The 27,408-nt window shown below is 39.9% G+C and overlaps 1 protein-coding gene across 1 annotated transcript; it reads left to right on the forward strand.

Annotated features, from left to right (window-relative positions):
* Positions 1–419: 419 nt before the first annotated feature.
* On the forward strand, positions 420–27,389 carry mthfd1l (methylenetetrahydrofolate dehydrogenase (NADP+ dependent) 1 like). Its single transcript, XM_072442939.1, has 28 exons — positions 420–679; positions 1,270–1,354; positions 1,488–1,538; positions 1,610–1,663; positions 2,870–2,994; positions 3,335–3,435; positions 3,593–3,723; positions 3,815–3,896; positions 4,066–4,127; positions 4,209–4,306; positions 4,380–4,553; positions 4,787–4,923; positions 5,275–5,321; positions 5,546–5,653; positions 5,757–5,831; positions 6,217–6,319; positions 6,867–6,943; positions 8,449–8,589; positions 9,377–9,445; positions 11,233–11,344; positions 14,248–14,387; positions 14,485–14,526; positions 16,027–16,130; positions 16,215–16,392; positions 19,197–19,304; positions 19,401–19,553; positions 27,137–27,252; positions 27,363–27,389. The coding sequence occupies exons 1-27, from the start codon at positions 444–446 to the stop codon at positions 27,224–27,226; spliced, it is 2,883 nt and encodes a 960-aa protein (XP_072299040.1). The 5' UTR covers positions 420–443; the 3' UTR covers positions 27,227–27,252; positions 27,363–27,389.
* The last annotated feature ends 19 nt before the right edge of the window (positions 27,390–27,408 follow it).

Here is a 27,408-nt window from a genome sequence, read left to right on the forward strand (position 1 = left end):
TGATGCGCGCGGCTGCGTTCAAATACACGCAGCACAGTTCGTAAAGTACACGATATTAAATTAACTTTTCCTTAAATAATAGGCAACCGTTATGGGAAGCAAATTCCGTGATAATTAAGTAAATAAAAATAAAATTATAATAATTTGCGAACATGTCTCAGGTGGCACATGACAGCGTGCACGTCACACCCGCCGCGTCATTGGATCACAAAGGGGATCGGGATTTGGCCGAACGTGTGCCTACTTGATGCCACGTGTGGATTTCCAACCGCCCGTGAAGCCGCCGCGCCTCCATCAAGGACCTAGCGCCACCCAGAGCCCGCGTCTGCCGCCGCCGCTGACTTCCCGGTACTCGCCTCCCTCCCTCCCGCGGCAGCTCTGACAGACTCCGAGCGGCACAGCACCACCGGGGGAGATAAAAGACACAACGAGAGGAAAACGCGATGAGACTGTCGTTAATCCGAAACACTTGCGGGATCCTCCGAGGACAGCGTACCGGGCGCGTGGTCTGCGGTTTGTCACGGAGACTACCGCCGGTACACGCCGCCGCCGGTAATCTGCTGCTGCTCCCGCGGGCTGCGAGCGCAACTTCAAGCGGTAGATCCAGCGCCAAAGTAGCGTTTAACCTCGGGAAACATCCGGCTGAAGAGGATAAGTTTGAGAGTGACGGCGCTCCTCGGTGAGACATTACTCTGTGTGTTTCTTGTGTGTTTTTGCCGTTTCCTGTTGGGGGTTCAGCACGTGCGCCGCTGTCTCGCTGCCAGCTGATGTAACTTCTGCCTTTTCTTACCAGACTTATTGTTAATACATCCTCGTGGTTTGTCTGTAGCTCTTTTTGCGTGTATAACTCACCTTACCTTGAGCCTCCAAACCTTTTTAAACTTGATTTTTTTTTTAATCAAACCATTGAAACAATTAAACCGCGGCTACAACATCGCGTTTATAATGATCATAAGACAAAAACACGACGTCTCAGTTAAGAGATTGTCTGAATGAATTGCCTGTTTTCAATGATCTACAGAAATTATTATCCCAGTGTTTACATTTTTTTTTTTACTGAAAATAGGTCAGTGTGTTGGGGCCTCACGCTGCTCAGGTCTGGGGACCAATGGGCCTGAGGATATAATTGTTAAAAGATAAGAGGGTGACACTTATTTAGGTTTTGAACAATGGAGCATTCCACCTACTTCAATTTGTATGCTTGATGCAAGTTTAATGTTTTTTATGAATGTTTGTAAAACCATTACATTTTTATAATTGTGTCTGTAGAGAAATCATCCAAAGCTCCAGTGAAGCGTTGGCAGTTCTGAAGAGAAAAAGCCCAACCATCCAACCAACTCTTGTTATCCTACAGGTATGTGAAGTTTGGGAACACATACAAAGGAAATCAGAATTTATTAAGGAAATATATCAAACATAATCGTTACGTATCAATTATAATTTTGCACATTTTACAGCCAAATTTGTCTGTTCTTTTTTTTTCCAAGTCTGGTGAAGATGACAACACGTGGCAGATCAATAAAAGAGTGGCAAAAATGGTAACACTATATTAACTCTATATTGTAATATTTGCCTTAAAACGTTCTCTTACCGAGCTGTGCTTCTCTAGATTGGACTGAACATCACCCAGACGTGTCTTCCAAAGCACAGCACTGAAGATGAGGCGAGTAGCACCAAACTGTTAACTTTTCATTTGCCCAGAAGCCTCCCCGTGTTTGTGTAGCTGGATTTACTCCTTTGGATTTATTCCCCTACTCACACTGCTAATTGTTCTTGTTTGGTGTAAAGTATCCACCCAACTTTCAGGAATACTTTGCATTTTAATATGAGTGTATATAGTCTAAATCTTGTACATTTTCAATAAGTTAGTTGGAATAGTTTTTGTGGTAATAACTGTAGTAATAATATTAATAGTGGCAAAAGAAGCAGAAGTTTTAGACGTAATAACCAGTACCTAATTTGGATTTTTTTGTGTGTGTGTATTTGTACCTGTTTTACATATTCATGATCGTTTTTTACACCAATTGAGCAGGTATTTGTGGAGAAAACGCTTAAAAATCTGTTGAAAATGACAGGAAGTGACATCACTCTAGGTACACTCATTCCAGTGTTCTAAGTTTATGCATAAATTACACCAAAAACAACTTTTTTGAATCTCTAAACATTAATTCAACAAAATAAAGTTGTTGACTAAAAATATATTGTTGTTGACTTAAAGGCGCAATGGACGATTTTTCGGTGATTTGAGAACTCAGGCGGAAGTGCGCATGCGCACTCCCCCGTGCGGACTGATACAACACACACGTGCGTTTGTTTACTAGCGCGGCGGATCGTATCACATCTCTCGTCTCCCGTAGATTTCCGTCTCTAATGAGTCAGCTCGAACTGTCTTTCTCCGTCTTCATTTTGTCCCGTACACTGAGGGAACTATAATATAGTTCCCTTATTCCCTTTATTATGATAGATCCATCCGCTTAGACGCGCGGAACCGTGCTGCTCGTGGGGGCGAGCCAGCACGCGGCTGCAGGTGAGCGGTAGGTGCGTTTTATGATTGATACGTGGCAGAACTAATTGGCAGTCCACGCCACGAGGAAATAAGACTCAGATTTTGGTCCAAAAAATCGTCCATTCAACCTTTTTAAATAAGAATAATTGCAACATTAGGTGAGGTAATTTCCTAGTGATATCATCGATTTATAAACGGGAAATTAAATTATCCAAAAAAAAGTTGAGCTATTCCGGAGATAACGTTTTTATAAATTCAAAATGTATTTGTCTTAACTGCATTTCAGTTCAACGTGTCGTCCGACCTCTCAGTGCCACTTTAACAACTTTGTTTTCAGATTTTTCTGACTTCTGCCTTTTCCAGGTCATCGAGGAGATTTTGAAGCTGAACGATGATCCCGGTGTCCACGGCGTTTCTCTACAACTCCCCCCTTCTTTCCTCACAAGCCGAGTGGTCAACGCTCTCAGACCAGAGAAGGACACCGACGGGTAAAGCGTCCTTACGCAAAACTGTTCTATAAATCTCAACATTCTGGTTTAGTGAAGTCTTGTCCTCTTGCGGCGCACACATTTCCACTCACCGGCCACTCACATGTTCAGGGGCAGATTTAACGCAAATCAGAAAGGCCTGGGGACAATTAGACGGAGTTAGTAACGGCGTGCTGGTGCATCTCGTGAGCGGAGGATGACTAAGGCACGCCGTGTCATCGCGATAAATCATAGCAATTTCCTCAGTCAATGCGGTGATTGTCAAAAGCGTCTCGATACAGCCTTGCCGATGTGAAGTGTGATTCATATTTTTATTTTTTTTCTTTCCATCGTTGGTTAGATTATCTGACATGAATGTTGGGCGCTTGCTGCGAGGTGACTGTGGACGGAGCTTTATGCCGCCCGTTGCGAGGGCAATTGTCAATCTTTTGGAGAATCATGGTGAGATTGAAATTATGTTTATATGTTTAATTTACTTTTTAAGATTAATTTGTGTGGGAGGATCATTTTAGATTGTCGACGAAAAAATAAACATAAAATATTGCCCCCCCCTCCATATTTGTCCTATATTGGAGTGCTCATAATTTCCGCTTCTTAGATGTGCCTCTGGAAGGAAAACGTGTACTGTTGGTTGGAGCTGAAGGCGCTCTGACGTACTCTCTTCAGGCCCTGATTGAGAGGAGCGGGATGGAGGCCTGTAAGAGTCACCGCGACAATCTCCAAAGACGGGTAACGCTTTATCGTTTAACCGGGACCTTTTGATGCGGTGATGATGGCTTTTTTTTACTTTACTTCTTTCTTATTTGCATTGTTTTCCCAGGTAATGGAGGCTGATGCTGTCATCTTATTAGGAGATGGAAATATCCCCTCAACATGGGTTCGACCAGGAGCGGCAGTCATTTGTGAGTTTTCTTTTAGATTTTTTGTTTTTTATTATTTATTTGGCGTTTCCATATGTTTTGAATGCGTGTATGTGTGTAAATGTGTGGTTTTATGCATATTATGTGTTCTTTGATGTAACAAGAACATTTGAAATAATGTATTAATAATAAATCATGCTTTTTGTTTCAGATGAACATGAGATGTCTACAAAGCAGGGATCAGGAGACCTCGTTGCTGCCTACAGAATACAGGTTTTCACCTGTCGATACTACTGCCTGTGTCTTTTGTTGTCAATGCTTGTAATTTACCTGCCGCAAATGTTGTCTTCTTAGAATGTGATCCGCAGCAGCAGTCGCTGGTTCCAGGAGCAGCAGCACAAACCCTGGAGCCTGAGGAGCCTCAAACTGAAGCCTGTGACTCCTGTGCCAAGGTATGGAACCAAGTGATTGACAAAATGTACAAGCTCTGGAATTATAATAATATAATGTTTAATTATTTCACAGTGACATAGAGATTTCCAGAGCTCAGACTCCCAAAGCTGTCACAGTGTTGGCGGAGGAGATTGGTCTACTTCCTGAAGAACTGGAGGCCTACGGCAGGAGCAAAGCAAAAGTCCGTCTGTCTCTGTTAGACCGACTTCAGTCTCAGCCTGATGGGAACTATGTGCTGGTGGCTGGGTGAGTGTTTGTCATCACTTCATCACTGGTTCACAATGTGGAAGACGATTCACGTGTGCCTCTGCCCTTGTGCCAGAAATTATAAAGCTTTTTGCATATTATTTACATATTGTTGTTCTAAAGTAACTGACTAAGCAATTTATAACATAATTTGTTACTTCATACTAAATGGGATGTCTGCTTTTGTCCATGTATCACATTGTATAAACGGCATTGTTTCTTTCCTTTTGCAGCATAACACCTACTCCACTTGGAGAAGGGAAGAGCACCGTGACCATTGGCCTGGTCCAGGCCCTCTCGGCCCACCTGAAGCTCAACTCCTTTGCCTGTCTCCGACAGCCTTCTCAGGGACCTACATTTGGAGTCAAAGGTCTTCATCTCTTCAATACTAATTGCTATGGCTCATAGATGTAAAAAAGAAAAAACTCTTTATTTTTTGATCAATTAAATTCAGTCACAGAGGGCACAGCAGACAGAAAAGAATACTTTGTATTTTTGCCCCTTTTCAAAAAACTGCTGCCCTTATAGTTATCAATTATTTTTTTAAATGTTGCTAATTATTTCAGCAATATAAGTACTTGCACATACAAGAGTGGAGTTGAATAAAGACTGCGGTAACACGCTATGTGTTTCACTGAGGAATTATTGCACGGACCTTTTTGTTTATTGTTTCCTTTTAGTTTTTCTGTTCTGACACTCACCATCTCTTCATTGTGCCTAGGGGGCGCTGCTGGGGGTGGATATGCACAGGTCATCCCTATGGAAGAGGTAAGTTAAACGGACACAAGTGAACTTCACTCAACTCAGTTCAGCAGAATTACTGCCAGCTTTAAACCTTAAAAACAGTTTTCACAAAACTTGGACTTGCTAATACCATAATGAGACTTGGCTGTGGACGGTGTGGTTGAAATGTTGATGTACCTCAAAAGTAAAATAGACTCATGAGTGTCAAAATATATTTCAAATACATGTGCTATGTTTGTTCTCCTTAGTTTAATCTCCATCTGACCGGTGACATTCACGCCATCACTGCAGCGAACAACTTGGTGGCAGCTGCTATTGATGCCAGAATGCTTCACGAGGCAGCACAGTCAGACAAGGTCCACATTTTATTTCTAAACAGTTTGATGTCATTTTACTTTAGGGATAAAGGACTAAAACTGTGAAAGATGTACATGAAATAACACAATTATTCCTCTACAGGCGCTGTACAAAAGGCTGGTTCCTTCTTTGAATGGAGTTAGGACATTTTCACCAATTCAAATCTCCAGGCTCCAGGTCAGTCTATTAATGCAGTGTCTAACCCTGAATAATTTGTGTAATTTAAAAAAGAAAAACCTATATATTTATTTGAATAGTTTGAAATTTGATAAGGTGGAAAAAGTTTAATACTTAATGTTAAATACTAGTGCGTGAGAATCTAGTTTAGCTAGTTTAATCTGAACTAAATATGCCTCTCTTGTATTGTAAATGTGTAATGTGGATGTTCTGTCCACAAGAGGGCCCCAGCAAACAACCTTTTAGGGCTTTTAATGCCGCTTTTACTCTACCAATGATGAAGTTCAACAGGTTGTGTAAATACAAGTGTGACGTCTTACTAGCTGTTGACATTTAGTTCACACCCCAGGGATAAGTTTGTCTGTTTTATCTGTTTGTGTTTCAGCGTTTGGGCATCAATAAAACAGACCCAGAGTCTCTCACACCACAGGAGGTCAGCAGCTTTGTCCGCCTTGATCTGGACCCAAACAAAATCACCTGGCAGAGGGGTACACACATGGCTAACTTATCTTTTATGTGTTTTTCTTTGGTAATTGTCAAATCAAGTCAATTTCAAAGAGCATCAGATCTAAAAGTCATGGCTTAAATTTCAGTTTCAATCAATCATCACAAACCTATTTTTGGAATGGTTTATGTGAATATGTGCTATGTGTTTTTGAGGGTTTCTCTCAGTTGAAATAAATTGGTGTGTAACCTAAGCTAACTGTCACTGATGCCATGTTATTTTAAATGTGTCTGTGAGAACCAGCAGTTGGGTGCCGCTTTGACTGATGGGGAATGTAGTCCACTGTCTGCATAGAGCTCTCAAAGGGACTTGAGATTAAAAACGCATTTAGCAGCACATGTTACATGGGTGTGACCCTAAATCAAACAAACTTCACTCTCACCAGCGGAGGAGATATAAATCTGAGTTTATATGGCTAATGTTTTTGTCAGATTCTTTTGACATAACATTCCTGAGCTTCACTGTAGCAAGAAAATAAATTTGTTTTTAAAATGCATTTCTTCTAATGGTGCATTTTTATCCTCATTTAGTTCTTGATACAAACGATCGTTTCTTGAGGAAGATCACCGTTGGACAAGCGAGCACTGAAAAGGGACAGATGAGAGAGGTAAGAATAAATTAATCTATGGTATATTGAAAAATTCTCAATATCCTTCTTCGCTGGTGGTGCATTGGGTAGAGGCCTTGGGTGTTTGATTCTTTGCCTCGACCAATTGCCAAGTGTCTCTCCCCATCTTGTGCTGCAGTTGTACTAGAGCTTTGTACAATACGTATATGGATGACCCTGAGTGAATATTTGTAATAATCACAAAGAAGTTGAATTTAAGTATAAGTTCAGAGCAGCTAATGTCAAGGGAATACGTTTAAGACATGGTTTAACGTTTTCTGTCTAATTACCTGCTTCGTTTGGCTGAAGCATACAGTGTTTTCGCCATACTAAAATTTAAAACAATTTTGAATCTAAGAAAATGAAAAATATAGGTAATGGTTCTACAGTTTGGGACAATAGTATGTAATTTTATCCAATCTTTGTACCGGTAATTTTCTTCAGGACTTTGTTCAGTATCTCGTGTCAATACTAGTTTTGTAATCTTTATAGTATTAGTATATTTTGTTAACCCTCACAAACACCTGAACGCCTCTTGACAGATCTACATGTTGTGCACACTTCTTCATTTGCTCAAAGACTTGTCATTGGTTCAATAGTTTCCACTACAGAGGAGGACATGAGTGGACATTGTTGTAGACACCCACTCCCAATCTCTTTGCTCCTCCTCCTCCTCCTCCTCCTCCTCCTCCTCCTCCTCCTCCTCCTCCTCCTCCTCCTCCTCTGTGATTCAACCCATATGTATTGCACCCATATGTCTCTAGTAATGACAGATAAATTAAATTGTGTAAATAAACAGTTAAGCTCAATGGGCAGCATGAAGGACTTAAGTGAAAGCAAATGTTTAAAGGACGAGGAATATGACACGCACACTAAACTCCATATGTTAGTTTAGCAGATGCTTACATTTAAAGTCGTTGGGTTGTCCACGCTATTTGGATTTTGGCCCCAAATTTCCTTCAGCACTGGATACACCACATGTCCAGAGGCTTTTGGCGCTGGGAGTTGAATCTCAGAGCTCCCCAGTGGTTCGGTGTGGTTTTGGATACCATACAGTTCATAGTTGTAAAACAAATTTCTAGTCTTCTTACATTCCCCTTGTCATAATCTGTTAGTGGAGTCAGAGCTTGTTCATTAACTGGTGCTGAATTGAGCCCATTTAAGTCCTGATGGGGTCATGGGTTTGGTCCTGTTCTAGTTCACAATTAATTTTGAGTCTGTATTTTTATGTGGCCAAATGCTGTGACTCTGAGCAGGTTTAGAGCCTATTCAAATGAGGTTTGTCTTGAAGTACAATAAGGAATATCATTGTTTGCTGTCAATTTACAATGATTTTGGGAATTCTGTGATGGGAAAGACTAACGATACAATGTTTAAAAGTCATGACATAAATGCATAAATACACAATATGCAGTCATGATCAAGTTATTACGTTGGACTCGAGTGTTCTCTTTATATAATACTCTTACCTTTTGTTTTATAATTTTGTTAATGTCTTTCCCTAGACTGGTTTTGACATTGCAGTGGCCAGTGAAATCATGGCGATCCTGGCTCTGTCGGACAGTCTGCAGGACATGAGGAACAGGCTGGCTCGCATGGTAGTGGGCACCAGCCGCTCGGGACGTCCGGTTACTGCAGAGGACCTGGTGAGTGGGACTTCATGAGCATCAGGTGTAGGTTTTATAGCTTGCTCTACATTTCCTCTAATTTCCTTTCATTCTATATCTGTATGATGTGTGGTATCTGTTGTATATGACATCTTAATCTGTTATTTTTTTTTTTTACCTTTTATTTAATCAGGACAGTTCCATTGAGATGTAAAGACAACATACATACATGCATGCATGCATACTTACAAACGACTGTAAAATAATACCATGAAGCACAGATTATGAAAAACAATTGCAAGGCAGCCTCTAATGCGTTCAGCTTGGTTTTAAAGACATCCAAGGTTAAGAACTCGGTCAGTTTCCAGTCTTTCTGCAACACGTTAACCGACCCTAACCACGAGTGATTCAAGTTATAACAATATGTTTTCACTTTGTGGTCCATTAAAATAGTGTTCCCTTCACCTGATCCATGTGTGGAGTCAGCTGGCTCTTGTTATGCACAGAGCAAAGAGGAGGTTCCCATATAAAGTTACGTTAGTTAATCTGGTTAGCAGGATGCACAGTGAAAATACAAACTGTTTTCCACCGATTATACAGAATTTTATGGAAACGTGCCCTCTCAGTATATCAAACCCTAGTGCAGATGTCTCTATATAGGTTTTATGCAATGTGCCTCTCAGTATAGCAAACCCTAGTGCAGATGTCTCTATATAGGTTTTATGCAATGTGCCTTTTTTAGCACTTACCACAATGATCAGGAGATGGATCCGAGTGCTGTTTTGGATTTAACCACCCTGGTGTTTTTCTTTGCTTTTCTGTTAAGGGCGTGAGTGGAGCCTTGGCCGTTTTGATGAAAGATGCCATCAAACCTACTCTTATGCAGACTCTAGAGGTGAGTGTGAGTGTGTGAGTGTGTGAGTGTGTGAGTGTGTGAGTGTGTGAGTGTGTGTGAGTGTGTGTGAGTGTGTGTGAGTGAGTGTGTGTGAGTGTGTGTGAGTGTGTGTGAGTGTGTGTGAGTGTGTGTGAGTGTGTGTGAGTGTGTGTGAGTGTGTGTGAGTGTGTGTGAGTGTGTGTGAGTGTGTGTGAGTGTGTGTGTGTGAGTGTGTGTGAGTGTGTGTGAGTGTGTGTGTGTGAGAGTGTGTGAGAGTGTGTGAGAGTGTGTGAGAGTGTGTGTGAGTGTGTGAGAGTGTGTGAGAGTGTGTGAGAGTGTGTTCGTGTGTGAGTGTGTGAGTGTGTGAGTGTGTGAGTGTGTGAGTGTGTGTGTGTGTGTGTGGGGTGAGCAGGCACCAGGGATTTGGTTACTTTCCGTTTTTTTAAGAGGAAATATTGTGTCTCTGTTGTGTGAAGCTGTTTCCGCTGTGGTTTTCCTGTCATTCCGGTCCGCCTTCAGTTTTCAGGCCTCCAAGCTGTGTGAGAAAATTCCATGCATCCACCCTTTTCCCCCCTGTGCATTTGTGACATTTAAGTGAATATAAGAAAAATGAAGATGTATCATTATAGGCGAAAGACCAACTAAACTAGGCAGTGGCGATTCATTTGAGTGTGAGCCATCGGTTATTATTACCGGTATACATTTTTCTTAGAATTTTGGGACCTGGTGCAGTACGTGCCTGTGGGGCCCACATTGTGTCATACATCCTGTCTACGTGGAGTCCCACAGTCCCCTGCATCTTTCCTGTGCTGGAGACTGTCATGGTTTCTCCCATGCCGCCCTGTTTAACCCGCTACTATCAGAATGTATATGTGGTTTTTCAGTTAATCGTGCACATGTTAAGATGCACCAGAGGAGGAAATACTGAGACGATTGTCATCTTCCTGGTTTGGTCACATGTTACAGAACATTTAATCTGAAGCATGTTGTATGTGTGCGTGTAGAAATGGAATGTGTTTTGTTTTTCGTTTTTTGTATTTGCTTAGTTCGACAGGATTGGTATCTCCTTAGCTACAGATATGTTTCCGTTGACGAATTGGATGCAAAGCTTTGTGTGCCAGAGATGATTGTTATTTCACTGTGAAACTTCCCTCTGTATCTGTGTCAGCCTTATTTATGTGACTGAGCTCTTTCAGTATTTTATTTTCCACAAGACGTGTAACTGTAAATATTTGTTGTTGGTTTGCATGGACAAACCCGGCAGCTCTGGTCTGGTCTTACATTTCTGATTTACTCCACAGCGGGCGGCATGTTTATTGAGCCAGACAGAGGAATGCAAACAAAAGTGTCAAAATGAACAAAAACGTCAATATGGTCCTTCCCATCCTTCCTCTTTCCTCAAACTCCCGGCTCAAGTTACTCAACAATGCTTTATTTTCCTCAGATATTGACCTCCCTCATATTCAATGGGTTTATGAAGGAATGTGCCACATGTCTAAACATTTGAATTATGTGAAATCAAGTCTGTTTGAGGAAATCTGTTGTGGCAATCTTTTTTCTTCATTGTGTGTAAATTAATTCTTAAGTTCTTAGTTCTACTGTGGTTTGGAGACTTTGTAGTTTGAGTAGATGTGATGGTATATGTCAGTTTAATTGTACTTATTCAGAATACAAGTTACATTTTCACATTCAGCCGTATTATGGTTTTGCTTTAATGTGAAAGGTTTTTGTTGCTTGCTCGTACGCCTTCGTTGTTGTGGTTTCACTGTTTTTTCATTTAGCCCCGTGTCTTTGTGCGATTGTTGCAGGGCTCTCCAGTGTTTGTCCACGCTGGGCCCTTCGCCAACATCGCCCATGGCAACTCCTCTGTGCTCGCCGACAAGCTCGCGCTGAAGATGGTGGGACGAGAGGGCTTTGTGGGTAAGTTCAGGCTCGCAGATCAAATGCCGGTGAAAGTAGCACCACAGCCTGGCAAATTATCACCGTGACATCCCCAAAGAACTACGTGTGCCATTTAAAAACACAAGTTGGTCTACCGTTTGAATATTGTAGTATCTACTGGTTGGCAAATCATAAAGAAATGTCTTGGAATGGCCTTAAAAAAGTAAACTTACATTATTTGTATTAACCCACCTGCTACTTTCATGACTTTCTAGAAACCAAAGAAAGGAACCACATAAAGTTAAGAGTCCCTGGAATGCCTCAGAGTAAACCGCACTAATCCCAGCACGTCATAGCAGACTTGAGTTTGTCAGTGTTATCATGTTCATGGAAGCTTCTCTCTGATTCCTCACATAGTCGAGTGAATGAATAAGAGAGAGTTTACTTGAACCTGTTTAGAACATGGTGAACACACTAAGATAAACTGTTGCAGTTTATTAAAAGGTTGTATGTTGTGTGGTACATTTGTCATAACCAATTGATCATTCTAAGTGTCTCGTACTTTCTGTGATAAGCTCCAAGGAATAAGCAAAATATGAATAAGAATGAATTGGTTATGGACTCATTGTGACCCTTTAGTAAAGTATTGTCTGAGACTCTTTCATTTAAGCGACACGTTGAGGAGGAATTGTTCAGACTGCGTATATCCTGACATCTATGATCGGTCTGAAGACCTGACAGCTCGGAGTCTGGTTTCACTGCACTTAAGTGGAGTAAGAGAGGTGAGGAAGGGTAACCTTGTTTTCCTCTGTCTAGCCCTCTACTCCTTCTACTCCTGTATTTGTTACCTGACCTTGAGCTATGCCAAGAACTCGGCCTCCCACCTGCCCGACCCTCAGCAGCTGGGAGACACGCACCCCCCACCACAATCACTAATGTTTAGGCCAATGCATTTTTTCTGCATTGCTGCCTTTTTAAACTAAGAGATACTTCTGTGAATAATTACAACATTAATTAGCGTGTATATCAACAAGCTGAAACTAGAGCTCCACAGTGTCGTGATATGCGATACAGCTGTGAAGTACGGCAATATCTGTATTATTATTATTGTGATATTTCAAAATACCTTTTTACAAGTTTATTAAAACTTAAATATACACATTCTTAATTTATTAAACAGTGTGTATATATACACAGTCAAACAGTGTCCAGTGCTATTAGAAAGAAAGAACTTTAGTTGAACTCCCGCAGGATTGTGGGACATACTTTTTTCTGTTTCATCAAGGGGGCTTTTCACGTCCCATAGGAATTTAAACTGTAAATGGAGAAATGTTGCTTTGCACTGGGGAGCTGGATATGTCATAGCAGATGTGGGGGACTTCTGTGATTACCAGTAAATGCAGACAAGTCACTATAAGGTTTTGCTCAACACAGAACATTCACTCTCATATAAACTTGTTATCAAAATTACACACTGAGGAATGTGGTGTTGACCTACCTGTCGTTTGTTGTTATTGTGATTGGCTGAGGTGCCAGTGCAGATGCTTTTGCTGGCAGTAATCTCTTCCAGCTCTTTCCCTCTCAAAAACATTTAGCTTCATGGAGAGTTCAAGGCTAACTCACGAAGCAGGAAGTGTGCAAGTGTTTCCTCCTCACATCCTTTGGAGGTCACACTGCTGCTCGGTGTGATGTGGGCGTAAAGGGTTTCTCAGGAACTTTAGCCCAATTCAGTTCAATGCATATATGCCACGTGGATGCCTTTTGGAATTTTCATGCAGTGTAACATGAAATGGTTTACATTTTTAATGTTTCAAATTAGAACATCAATCAATTCATTCTGATGTAGAATACACAAAACCTACAGTAAGTAAAACTGTAAATACTATAAAGTCTGAGCAATAGATGAGCAATAGATGGCCCTTAAATACAGTGTTTTGTTTTCCTGTTATTTGTTTTCTTGTTGTCTATCTAATCCCACAAGAGGCCTTGTGCAACCAAGATCTTGTATCCAAACCTTATGTTCTTCATATTAACCTTATATCTGACAGTGATTATCGTTTTTAGTTTTCCAGACTGTCTGTTGTGTGACACATACTGTAATCTGTAATAGGATGAGTAAAGTGTCCAAATTTACTTAAAATGGACTTTACAGACAGAATCAACCTTGTGACTGGAGATGTGCACAATGATCTGCAATAACATTATGATCACGGACACGAGAAGCCCATTAATCCAGACTGTCTCTTCATCATGGCATCTGCAGCTGGACACAATCTTTAAACAGACCAGTGAGTTTAATGATAAAGATGGAGCAATGGAGCTAAAAATAAATGGGGCTGTATGCATACAAAATACATCAATATATTTTATCCCTAATGATTGGTGTATTAATGTCATGCATGTTCTTCTTTTGGTCCCACAGTAACACAATATTACAGTGTAAATGGTGATTGGCAGGTGAAAGGAGGAAGGAAGTGTGTAATGGAAACACTAACTTCTTTGCTTAAGCTTATATGTATTCTTTTGAATTGGGATTCTCAACATTTCCCACACTGTAAAACCAGCTATAGGGGCACGTCTACTACACATAAGCCGCTCACAAGTAAGGGGAATCTTTATCTTAACACGGCTGTCACTCCAGGTGGACTATTTGCTTGGCTTGGATCCGGTTCAAGAGGCCTGTAGCGCATTTGAAGTCTTTGGAGAAGCCATTACTCAACATAATGTTACAGATGGGACAGACATACAACTTGGACCTACATTTTTGTTGTATTTAATTCTTTGGCATTATACAATAAAAGTATTATTATTCACAAGTTCAGTGAAGAGAGCGTTGTGTCTGAAGTCAAAGATCCTACAGTCCCAGTTCATGTCCTGGTACTTTCTAAATCATTGCAATACTGTGATGGGGTGTAATCATTGTGTGTTCTTGTCTGTTGCAGTGACCGAAGCCGGGTTTGGTGCCGATATCGGGATGGAGAAGTTCTTCAACATCAAATGCAGAGCTTCAGGGCTCAAACCCAACGTCGTCGTTCTGGTCGCCACCGTACGGGCTCTCAAGATGCACGGCGGAGGTCCGAGTGTACGTTTGTTGAAACATACACATTATACACCCTTTCTTTTATATGATCTGAGATGATATTTTGAACTGATAATATCTTGTTTGTTTTTTAATGCAGGTCTCGGCGGGCGCTCCTCTCCCTAAAGAGTACATAGATGAGGTAGGTATTATCGAAGGGCATTGCTGTTATTGGGTTCAGTGGTTTTATACATTGGTTAACTACATTACTTTCTGTACCTCTTGAACTACATCAGACTGTAACAGGTTAGGCCCCTTTTGAACTCATTCACCAGCGCACGACATCACTTAGGAGACCGTCATGTGCCTATTAACATAGTTACAACATAGCATATTTACAAAAACATTCAGCTATTGTTTGGATGTTAAAGTGCAAATGATATGATACCTGTTAGTTTTACACCAATCGAGGAGGTATTTGTGGAGAAAAGTTGAAAAATTTGCAGTTTATGCATAATTTACACAAAGAAATTACTATTTTGACCCTATAAACTTCAACTTCTCATATATTTTTATTGGAAGTGAAATTCCAGGAAGTGAAATTATAAACCTAAAAAATTCAATATTCTGATAATATTTTTTAGCAAAATTCTATATATTTCTTAACTGCGTTTTAGTTCAATGAGTTGTCCAACCTGTCAGAGGCACTTTAAAGGCACATACAGGGGGTCTTAAATGAGCGCAGGAACACATTAATTTCTTGTACTTCAAGACTAAGGAAGTTAAGAGGTCACTTGAAAGTTCAATTCAACCAGAGAATAGAAGAGATAAAGGGCGACTTTGGTGAGGAACGATAATATTCCCTTTGACCCGGTTCGCTGCCCTCTTGGATAGTTACAGCTGCCAAAATAGTGGCGCAGCATACACTAATTGTGAAGACCTTAATGAGAACCAGAAGTACTAAGGAAAACAGATCCAGGGAAATGGGTTTACAGAGTCTGTTCACCCTTACCGCTCCGGGCCTGAGGCTGGACACATGCACACACACAATTCAATTACTCTGATAAACTTGAAGGGTCGTGCGAGAAGAAAAATAAGTAAATAACCTGTCAATGACTACAGAAATAATTCCAATATTTATGAAGGAAATGACAAAGATTAGGAAGTATGTTGCAATATATATAATCATCTATGACTCATTAGATTCAAGATGGGGGATTTGGTCAAAATGTGTGTGAGATGTTTGGAAAGTCCCAACACATCCAGTTATATTCAAATTGATACAGATTCAGACAACTTTATTAATCCCACCAGGGGCAATTAGTTTGAGCAGTAAAAAAAAAAGCACATGAAACAACCAAATATACTACAAAAACACACAAATATACTACGAAACACACAACACATATCCTCTGGATAAAGGGGAGCTTTGAGGTCAGTAAATGATAACCAATAAAAAATGGATTACATTTACAGAATAACTTGTAACTTAAGTATTAAGTAACAACACTGCGGTGACCTGATTAAGATTAGAAATGTACAATGTGAAAGCTGAATTCCAAATTAACTGTATCACAAGTTAAATTTCGCATTTAAAATTAAATACACTTGTGTTTTTAAAAGAACTCCTTTTAAATATTTGTTTGCATATTTGCCTCAGATATATTTTTTTTTAAATACATTTTTGTTTGTTTTTCTACAGAATTTGGACTTAGTTGCAGGTGGATGCCACAGCAACCTCAGAAAGCAGATCCAGATTGCCCACCAATTTGGGATACCAGTTGTGGTAGCAGTTAATGTTTTCAGGTAAAGCACAAATGCCAAATGTAAATTAAATTAAAATTACATCCAGCCAAGTGGACTGCGATTACTATTGTGGTTCTTCTTCAGGACAGACACGGAGGCGGAGGTGGCGCTGGTGTGTCAGATTGCCCAGGAGAGTGGGGCAGCAGACGCAGTGCCCTGTCACCACTGGGCTCAGGGCGGGCGAGGGTCTGTGGAGCTGGCTAAAGCTGTGAAGGAGGCAGCGAGCAAACCCAGCCACTTCAAGTTCCTGTATGACATTGAGGTGAGACCGTCACAACTGTAAGTTATTTATTGTGTCAAAGCACCCTAGTTGTTTTTTTAATAGATAAAACTGTTTTTATCCCATTTTCCTGTCTGACTTTAGGGAGACTGCTCTGTAACAAACTTGTTCTTGATGAATATCTTCAGAACATTACCATATTTAAACATGTTTCACTTTGGCTCCCACTTTGATTTGTGGTTTTGCACAAATTTAGAAACCAGGAAGGCATTACTAGGGACTGCAATATGTTCAGTAAATGTATTATTGGTTACAGACAGTAAACTAGTTTTGTCAACAAAATAATTGCTATTTACTACATTTGTGACATGTAAATTGTGTGACATTGTTAAGAAAAAAGTATTTGTACTACTTCACGTGTGGAATTTTGATATTTTAATATATTGTGGGAGGACCATGTTATTCAATATCCAAAAGATACTGGACCTTTACACTAAATTATATTGTATTGTATATTATAATTTGAGTTTGACATTGGAAATAATTTATGAAGAACTTATGACTTGTTAAATCTGGAGCAGAAGAAGTGTTTTGGAGGACATTTGTGAGAACCAAATGTCATTCTAGGAGAGCAAACTCGCATTGTTTTTAAAAGTGCACGATTTAGCTTTTCTGGTGGAGGGTCTGCTAAAAATAGTAGTCTTTGAACACCTGAGAAAATCAATGTTAATGTTTGGTACAGAAACCTTGTTTACAATGACTAAGGTCAAAAGTTTCCTGTAGTTCTTGACCAGGTTTGCACACTGCAGCAAGGATTGTGGTCCACTCCTCACAGATCTTCTCTAGATCTGTCAGGTTTCAGGGCCGTCGCTGAGCAACACAGTTTCAGCTCCCTCCTAAGATTTTCAATTGGCTTTAGGTCAGGAGACTGGCTAGGCCTTTCCAGAACCTTGATATTCTATCCTTGGTTATCCTGGCTGTGTGCTTTAGGTCATTATTGCAAGACCCAGCAACGACCCATCTTCAATGCTCTGACTGAGGGAAGGAGGCCCATTTGTTCCTTCTTTAATGCAGTGCGGTCGTCCTGTCCCCTGTGAAGAAAAGCACATGCTTCACAGTATGGATGGTGTTCTTGTGATGTACTCATCCTACTTTGTCCTCCAAATGCGACAAGTGGAATTTATATCAAAATGTTCTATTGTGGCCTCATCTGACTACATGACTTTCTCCCATGACTCCTCTGGATCGTCCAGATGGACACTGGCAAACTTCAGACGGGCCTGGACAAGTGCTGACTTGGGCAGGGGAACCTTCTGTGCGATGCATGATTTAAACTATGACGGCGTAGTGTTTTACCTTTGAAACTGTTGTCCCAGCTCTCTTCAGGTCATTGACCAGCTCCTCCTGTGTAGGGCTGATTCCTCACCTTTCTTATCTTCATTGAGATCCCACGAGGTGAGCTTTTGCTTGGAGCCTCAGTCTGAGGGAGATCGAAATCTCTTCCATTTTCTAACAATCGCTCCAACAGTTGATCTTTTTTCACCAAGCTGCTTGCCAATTGCCCCGTAGCCCTTTCCAGCCTTGTGGAGGTCTACAATTTTGTCTCTGGTGTCTTTATGACAGTTCTTTGGGCTTGCCCGTGGTAGTTGTTGGAGTCTGACTGATTTGGGGTGGACAGGTGTCTTTATGCAGCTAACAAGCTCAAACAGGTTCTTCTAATTTAGATTAAAAAGTGGAAGAGAGGTGGACTTTTTAAAGGCAGACCAACGGGTCTTTGACAGCCAGAATTCTTGCTGATTGGTAGGTGTTCAAATATTTATTTGCTTCAAAAACCTTCAAATAAATTATTTAAAAATCATACAATGAGAGTTCCATTTTTTTTTTTTTTGTCTCTCGCAGTGGAAATGCACCCACGTTGAAAAGCCCCATCCATAATTTCTAAGTGGGAGAACTTTCCTCACTGTAGCGTCCATTACATTCCCCCGGGGTAATGTTGTCACTTGTATTAGACAGAGATGTAGAAGAATGTGCAAGTAAAAACATCAGCTGGTTTGAGTTAGAGTTGTGAAGTTGTGACTTTGATTAACCCAAAGTGCACACGCATGATCTCCCATTTACAGTACAGTATAGTATAGTGCACACAGGGATACTAGCGTGTATATAGTTACCTATTCAGATACATTCTGTTCAACAGAATGCGAGTTCATCGAGTTTGAGCTTAACTCAAGTTGCAGGTATCACTGAAATGTCAGAACAGAAGAGGTCTCTTGGGGGAGTAGTTGGACCAAGAGGAGTGTGAGAGATGGGATGAATCCATGGGTAAAGGAGGGGCTTCTGAGTGGCAGGTCTTTGACAGCGATGCAGGACCGACTGGGAATTTGCCCAGAACTATTTATCCAGAGTAGAAAAAGGCTAAATTGTATCATCACAGATTTCTGGAAGTATGTTTCAATATGGGCATTCCCCTTTTGTTCAACACTGTACCAGTCGTTGGAGCAGCAGCAGTGTAATATCAACTAAATGTATTACCGGTACTTGATTACTTAACCCTTAATCGTAGCGGAAGTAATAATAGTAAGTAATCATGATTATTCAGGTCACAATAAAATCATAAGAACATAATAATCGAGACAATTTCAGAGGCAAAAACAAGTATTTTTTTTTAAATCTATATTTAAAAAGACACTTTTTCCTTTTTTTCATGCAGAAAGTTGCGTGTCACGTGGCTGGTCTTAAACAAAGCATCAACAAAAATTAAAGCTTTCACTGTTTGGTTGTAATCATTGATTGTATTACTTGATCTAACTTCCGCCACATTACGTTTTATGATTTGTTCTTCTTTCTAGATGCCCATAGTGGAAAAGATCAGAACTATTGCCCAAAATGTTTATGGCGCCAGTGACATCGAGCTGTCGGCCGAAGCTGAGGCTAAAATCAACTACTACAATCAACAGGTAACGCGCTCATAGCTTCTACCTAATGCCACCCTTTCATTTCTAATCCCCAAAGTAATTTAACTGTCTACACGTTTCGTTTCGTTTTAAATGCAGGGTTTTGGCTCGTTGCCCATCTGCATGGCTAAGACGCACCTGTCCTTGTCACATATGCCGGAGAAGAAAGGAGCCCCGACTGGATTTGTTTTGCCCATACGAGATGTTAGAGCAAGCATCGGGGCCGGATTCATCTACCCACTTGTTGGAACGGTACGTTCTGCAACAAAACAACAGACAAGTGGTTTAATAGCCTTTTTCAATATTTTTAAATGCACTAACTAGACCAGTGGATCTCTTAATACGTCGAACCAAGTAAGTTAAGCGTTCCAAGCATGAGTACAAGGGCTAAACAAAGACTAACATCTGAAGAAACCATGTCTAAAAGTGGCTAAAACCTGACAAATCCAGGTTCTAAAAGTGAGTTAAAACCTGATAAAACCAGGTCAAAAAGTGACCTAAAACCTGACGAATATAGTTTCTAAAAGTAGCCTAAAACTGAACTTAACGATTATAAAAGTAGATTATATTAACTTACATGCCAATTAACTAAATCAAGTCAAGAACTCTTTAAGACTCGGAGAACAACCATAAGAATCTTGTGAGTATTTGTTTTTATCCTGTTCTAATCACCAGAATGAATACAGTAATATAAACGGGCCATGTTAGGATTTACTGCAGCCATGTTTAGTTTCACAGTGATGCGGAGGAAGGAAGTGCTTTGCCTCCTACTTCACCAGTGTGTCCTGAGGGGTTGCGCTCTGATTGGCCGAGGTCAGGGTGTCAGTCCCGGTGCATGCTGGGAGGGTCTGGCAGAATGCGGGACTGGTGTCTGTCCAGTCTCCAAGTCTTTGATGTGCTGTTGCCCGCGGTTACGCCCTTAAACCGCGGCTCCGACCCCAAAGGGAGACTCCTGCGAGGGCTTTGAACTCGGGTTGGCGCTGAGTGTGCGTCTGCAAGACTTGTCAGACCGGTCGCCCCGAGACCCTGAAGACCCTGAAATCGCTTACCGTCATTTATATTGTACAAAAACAAAACAAGTTACACCCTGATGCGTTTTTGTTCTTTCTTTTACTTGAAACTTAAAACAAAACTCAGTATTTGCATTTGGCTGAAAGTAAGTTATCTGCATGTGATTATCGTATATATTTTGAACATTATTTTTCAGAATGTTCTTGTTGACAAAAAGTGACATTCATCAAATTTTTTTCACAAAGTCACACATTTTTGACAAATTACCTAATTTTAAGAAGAAAACACACATTAGTCTTTTGCGGATGCTGTTTATTTCATTTTCTGTTCGAACCCCTTCTAAACTGGAGCTAAATTGAGCATAAATCAGACTAAAACCTCAATATACTTTAAATCAGTGCTATAATCATCACATTTCTTAGTTATTGTGTTGTTGACCTACACTTTTGACCTGGGTTACTTTGGCTCATCTCTGGTTTTAGTTCTCGTTTATCTAGTGACGCATTTTCTTGCACTTCATGTTAATATAGTCACTGGCTTCGAGAGATATCTTGGTGTTTTCTTTTCTGGCGACTCCTTCCTATCCCAGTGCGTGTGTTGTGTGGGAGCAGTGGGAGTTGTGCTCTGGGGTGGAAGGGGGGTCAGGGTCTTTGGAGGGGGTGAAGAACCAGGAAGGGCCTGATGTCATGCCCCAGATATGTGCGGGAGGGGTCGCAGCCCGAACAATAGATCTGTCTAGATCCGCTTTATCTGAAACACTGATGCGACATGTTTCTAGAGAGTTGCCAAAACCGTAACCAAACGTATAGAGCTGTAATAGTGACACGGCACAGCTCGCACTGGAATCGACTGAAGAGGCACTTTCAGCTAATCGACGTTCAGCCAATCACTGCAGCCGATTGACAAACTGCAATAATAAAACTATATTGGTTTTGGCTTACCATTTATGTATTTATTTCCTAACCCCTGCTACCTTGTTAGCAGTTTTTGATAACATGTTTTGTTTTTGTTGTATGTAACTGCAATTTCTCGGACAAGCACTGTGATTAGGTTTGTTTTAATTGAATGGCTAAACTAGTGCAAGAACCCCATGCATTTACAGGACGTTTTAGTTGAGGGTTGGCAGTTTGTTTGTTTTTTTACATAAAGGAGGATTGTTTTTATGTACAGCGGAAATTCTGTTACTTGTCCAAGCAATTGATCAAAACTGTGTACCGGTATTTATTTCTGAACATAGTTGGACTCATTTTTGTCACAATGCACTCAATCTATCAGTGGAAACTATATACAACCATATAAGTGTGTCTTAGGGATCTTAATAGTAAAATCTTCTTTAAATTAAACTTTACTCAATCGGTTTAGCATCAATAAACAACTTCTTTTGCACCTTGAGAAATCAACACATGTTTCACTATCATGCATTTATTTGTATTTATTCATCCGATTCTAGCAGACTTTTGTTTTGCCTGGTAGATGGTGGCAGTGGGGGTCAAACTCTCACCACATTGTCTCCTTCAGGGTTTTACTCCGACAAAGGGACATTGTGTTTGCGGGAGAGGAACTGATTTGGCCCAAAGTGCAGTTTCCAACTTTAGCCGCGTCGTGTTGTCTGTTTCGCGAGTGCCAACATGTTTGTGAGTCTGAGGAGCAGAGCACCCAAAGAGCCTTTTGTTGCGCTTCACAACTTTGGCACGGTCGTATTTTTGTTGCTTTTGATGTTCAAACTGACAACTTGGACCGATCAGAAATGCCAAAACTATTCAAAAGGTTATTTACAACAATTTATGTGTCTGCATACAAAATATAAAAAGCAATTGTAAAGATGTGTCACTCAGACTTCTAAAATGAGATAGAGTTAGGGAAGTGTGCATTTGAATATTGAGAAAAGAGAATAGACTACATTTCACGCTGTATCGCTCAGGAGTATTCAGGAGTCCACGTTGGCCGTCACGCCGTCTCATCCCTTTTCACTGACAATTTATGCCAATTAACAACAGGATATTTGGGGTGAAATCTGGTCCGTTATATACGCTGTGTGAAAGCATAAGTTATTACCGTCATCAAACCAAAGATTTCTGAACAATGCACAATGTTAAATGTTTGTTTTTTGTTATTTTTCTCATGATAAGCATTCACTACACCAGAAAGAAGAAGATAACACTATTACTGTCACTGTGTAAGGCATTTTGAATCTCAGTCTGAGGTTTATTATTTACAGGAAAATATTTATTTCAGTCTGTATTTTCCATCATAAGCAAACAAACAAACGGACGAGCAGATACCAGTGTCCATGTAATCATGCAGTGGTGGAAAGTAACAAAGTAAAAAAGTTAAAGTTTAAAAAAAACATGTATGTACAATATTCCAGTGTATGTATTTAAATTTTACAGTAAATGCTTGTTCTGTTTTCTTTCTCACTACATTTGAGAGCAGGTTTCTGTACTTTCCTCTACTACATTTTTGAGCTGAAAAGTAGATTAAAAAGAATTGACCAGGAAAATGACTTGTGTGAACCAAGAATAAGGACAATTCTTTCTCTTTGACAGTTCTCAAAGTCATTCTTAAAGGTGTACTTTAATAATTAAGTAGATTTTCTTTATGGGACAAAAAACAAATCTCCTGTATCTTTTACTTGAGTAACAAAAAGGAGTATTTCTTCCACCATTGAATATTTATTAGATTATCAAAATCTTAGCCTTTTAACTTGTACTTGTTTGATGCTTTTTGTTTACTATACATAAAGCTGCTTTCTTTTTATTATTTTACCATTAAACCAACCACATTTCCAGTGTTTAGTTGCAGCAGTAATTTAAATAGTAGCTATCAGAGTATAAATTGTATTACCAGGTAATTGTAATTAGTAATGGCATGTTTTATTACTCAGGTTAAGTAGTCATTTACTAAGGATGTCAAGATTATTCGGTTAATCGATCATCATGATCATTTATATGAAAATACAATTATGAGAACAAAAAGACATTGACTATTTTAGAAGCAAAGTTAAATTTTTGATTGTTTTTAATTACCGGTATCTGTTTAGTTAAAGAACATTTCAATTTTTTTTATTTTTATTTTTTACCTGCCCATTTTTGTCACATTTTCATTCAGAATGTTTGTTTCTATAGACCTGGTAACAAACGGAATATTAGCGGAATATTAATATAGTATGTTATGTTATGTTAGTTCAGTGCTTCCCGAAGCATGAGCACAAACTATTAAAATAAAAACAAATAAACCTCATTTTTAAAGGTTTTCTACTTGAAATTAGTACAGACATCTATTTCATTTTACTGTGGGGGTCCCGGGTTGGTTGCACGGTTATTTTGGCGGCCCCGGCCTGAAAGGTTTGAACTCTGAGTTCGAAAATTGGAATGAAAGAAAATCAAAGATTCAATTTGTTCGGTCCTGACCTCCATTAATCCTTAAGTCAATTACTGAAAGGGATGTCACAATATCACATTTTTACACAATTTGACATTCTTTTTAGTACCTACAGTTGTATCACCAATGAGTCATTAGTCTGCGGCGACGTCACATTTTGAACAAATCATTTCCCTTTTTATTACATCAAAAGGCCGCGTGAACTTTATTGAATTCCCATTAAGCGCCTCACACTCTGGCTCATCTTTTAAAAGCCTTTTGACACAATCTGAGGTCATGCCCACTACCAGGAAGAAGCCGGTGTCTTCCTCTGCGCCCTCTGCCCGGCCCCGTCCCATCATTTACACAGAGACAGGAAACAGCGGCTCACTTCCTGTGGGCTCCTCGTCTCCACTAATGGGCTCGTAAAAAACCCAGGCCAGGCGGAGGCAGGCATGTGAAAAATGCCACTCCTCAACCAATCAGGGGGATGATTTACTTTCTCAGTTGGCATCGCTGGATTTTGGCTAAACCTTTTATGCGTGCCTGTAGTATTTGTCGTGTTGACTTTATTGGACGTCTGTGACTGTGGTGGATGTCTCGGTAATCCAGTTGATTGCAGCTTCATTCACATGCTCCTTCCTGTTCACGTCACAAATGACATTAGAGCCGGTTTCAAATCCTGTTTTTTTCCTCTTAATTACATCTACTCTGTTCCTTATGGCCTCCCTGATATCGCCTGCTTATGGTCACGTTTAGTTCTGTGTCTGAAGTAATGAGCAGCTGCAATAAAAGGGTTTCTAAGTCAGTTGGGCGAGGGTTAATACTTTAGGTAAAACAAACACTGTGATGTCAGATTTAGGTAGAGATGGTTTTAAATTTGATGTAAAAGTGCTCACAAACTATACTATTCACACTGTTGCTGTAACTCATATTACTTATTGCACTACGAGTTAGAATGCAGTTCAAGTATTTGATACTAAGGGTTAATGGTTTCCATATTTATGTATAAATGAAATTAACTTTATTTTATAGGTGACATTATGAGAATTTCACGATTCAAAGAATATAATGTTTAGTTTTGAATTGCTAATTGCTATGGCAACGAGAGGTGGGCAAATTTTCTCAACATTCTTTTGAAGACATGCAAAATATGAACATCGAGAATATTGCTTAGAGAACAAATGCAACAAAGAGCTGATTAAAGAAAAAAGTACTTTCAATAAATGATGGTGTTGAGACATTCAGGCACATAATTATAGCTGAAAGAAGTTAAATCAAATACAGCTAAAAGGGAAGCTCAAAGCTGGTTGGGAGCGAAGCTGTATTTGATTCAACTTCTCTCAGTATATTTATTTGGGATATTTCTGCTCTTTTGTGATTCATTTGACAAACATTTCACACTTGTCTGATAATGAAATCTCAACATTTACAGACACATTTTAACACATTCTTGTTGGATTGACATAACCTTGTTTGAATATTGTTATCGAGATATTCATTTTTGACAGTATCCTAATGTCAACAGAGCCCAGAAACCATGATCTTATATTATAGTCAAAGAGCTGCGTTATGTAAACATTCTTTTTACAGACTTTTATTACAACATTTCTGTGTACATCTGACAATCGCTTGATTAAATCCAAGAACACCAAGAGTAATTATGGAATTAGTGGTGGTCGACGGTTAAATGATTGATCAAATTGAGTTGTAGCACATCTGTTCTCTGTAGATGTCCAGATATTATCGCTTACCATTTGTTTGGTTCCGAGTAGCTTCTTCAGATGATGCGTTTCCAGAAACACAGTGTAAGCGGGATATTGGAGAACAGGAATGAAAACGCTGCCCTTTGTTTGTCTTATTTGGAAAGAAGTGGTTGTGCGTACAAAGGGTCTATTGTGTGTCGACTAAGTTAATCTTGGGCAAAGTGGAGGTTGTCAGTGCATTGATCATCCGTTTGCCCCTGCGCCAAATGACTCATGATTATAGTTATCATGTATGGAGGGTGATGTCATCCAGTGGTCGGTGGGTCTGGCGCTCCTCAGCTGTGTTATGGTGGGAGCTTTAATATAAACGTAATAACAAAATAATCACCAGTTTAAAAATAAAAAGAAACGTGAAGTTGAGCGCTGCGAAATGGCCAAGGAACGGCGCAAGGTCAGAGCCACGCTTCGCCCCCGTTTGCTCTCATGCTGCTCTGTAAGTTTGATAAAGCCCTGCTGGAGAAACTGGTTGTCAAGTGTCCCACCATCGTCGCGTGTTTTGGGACCGTTGTCACAATTTCATGTTTGAGTGTAACGATTATTGTGAGATTGCGATATAACTATTTTTCACGATCATCATTAACCTCGTGGCCAAAACGACAATGCATGTTCTTTCCTTCTTGTTCTATTTGCACATTACTGCTCCTCAATATGTCACCTGTTTCATGAAATCAAACTTTCTGAATGATTGACTTGACATAAACGGTATGTTAAAAAGCACTTTACATTTAGGTTTACTTTTTTGAGGAAAGGGGTGAGCAGAAAATACTTGAAAATGGTCACTTTTCTATAAATTGAATTTAAAAACCCAATTTTTATTTTGTTTTTTAATTTATTGTGACCTAAATAATCACAATTATCGATTAACCTCATAACCTTGACATCCCTCCATATTGTTCATAAATATTGGACTGAGACTGACAAACCACAGCAAGCTGTTTTCAGTACTGATATTTCACTATACTTCATAACTTTAGGCCTCAAAACTCCTACCATGGACACAATAAATGGATACTTTTGGAACATACTTTTGGCGACAGAAAAGAAGGCCATTACAAACAAATATGGATGACACAAACAATCAAGGACAGTGCCGACGTTATAACCAGCATTAGACAAACTGAGAGAAGAAAATGACATTAAACTTAATGGGAAAACTTGACAAATGCAATAGTCATTGGCCCAAATGGGATGATGCTGTGCTACATGTTTTTAGGATTATGTCAAATGTTTGTGTGCATCTAATAAAGCCAAAGGGGAATAGCTACATATTCTGTGTGACATATGCAGTGGATAGGGATTTACAGGGATAGGGAGTTAAAAAGCCTAACATAGATCCTGTCTTCATGTTTTAGAAATGTTGTGCACTTTAGTTTGTAGCACTATTTTCCACTCCTGCCACTTGTAATAATTTGACTGACAGCGTGACAATAACTAACTTGTGATGGCAAGTTGTTTAAAACGGGAGAATAATAGTTTTTGTTTGTATGTAGACTAGTTGATCCCAATGAGCGCTAAAATAAAGTTATTTTTTGGGGGTTTTAATGTCCAGATAGACTATAGGACACTGTCAACATTGTATAAGGATTAAACGACAAGGAGCTCTGCGTTACACTGTTTTAACGGCTTCTGGAACACCACAACGGTCGCAAAAATGTAAATAAAGGCTTATGAATGATGTATTTACATGTGTCCCCTCAGATGAGCACCATGCCTGGGCTGCCGACTCGACCCTGTTTCTATGACATCGACCTTGACCCCGTCACCGAGGAGATCACAGGACTTTTCTGAGCCGCTAGACGCAACATGTCAAAGAGGTATTGTGGGACAGAATGGATAATGACTAAATTAAGTTTCAAGCAACGTGAGTCTCATTCTTAAACGATTCTATTCCAAATTGTAAAACATTTGTCTGCTTTCTTCACAGGGTCTTGGAGAAAAGGATCCGTCTGAAGAGCTTTGCTGCCTTTAAA

The sequence above is a fragment of the Eucyclogobius newberryi genome, unplaced genomic scaffold (genome assembly GCF_026437365.1).
Source record: "Eucyclogobius newberryi isolate DKJ021-1_F unplaced genomic scaffold, fEucNew1.0.hap1 SCAF_1, whole genome shotgun sequence".
Taxonomy (NCBI): Eukaryota; Metazoa; Chordata; class Actinopteri; order Gobiiformes; family Gobiidae; genus Eucyclogobius; species Eucyclogobius newberryi.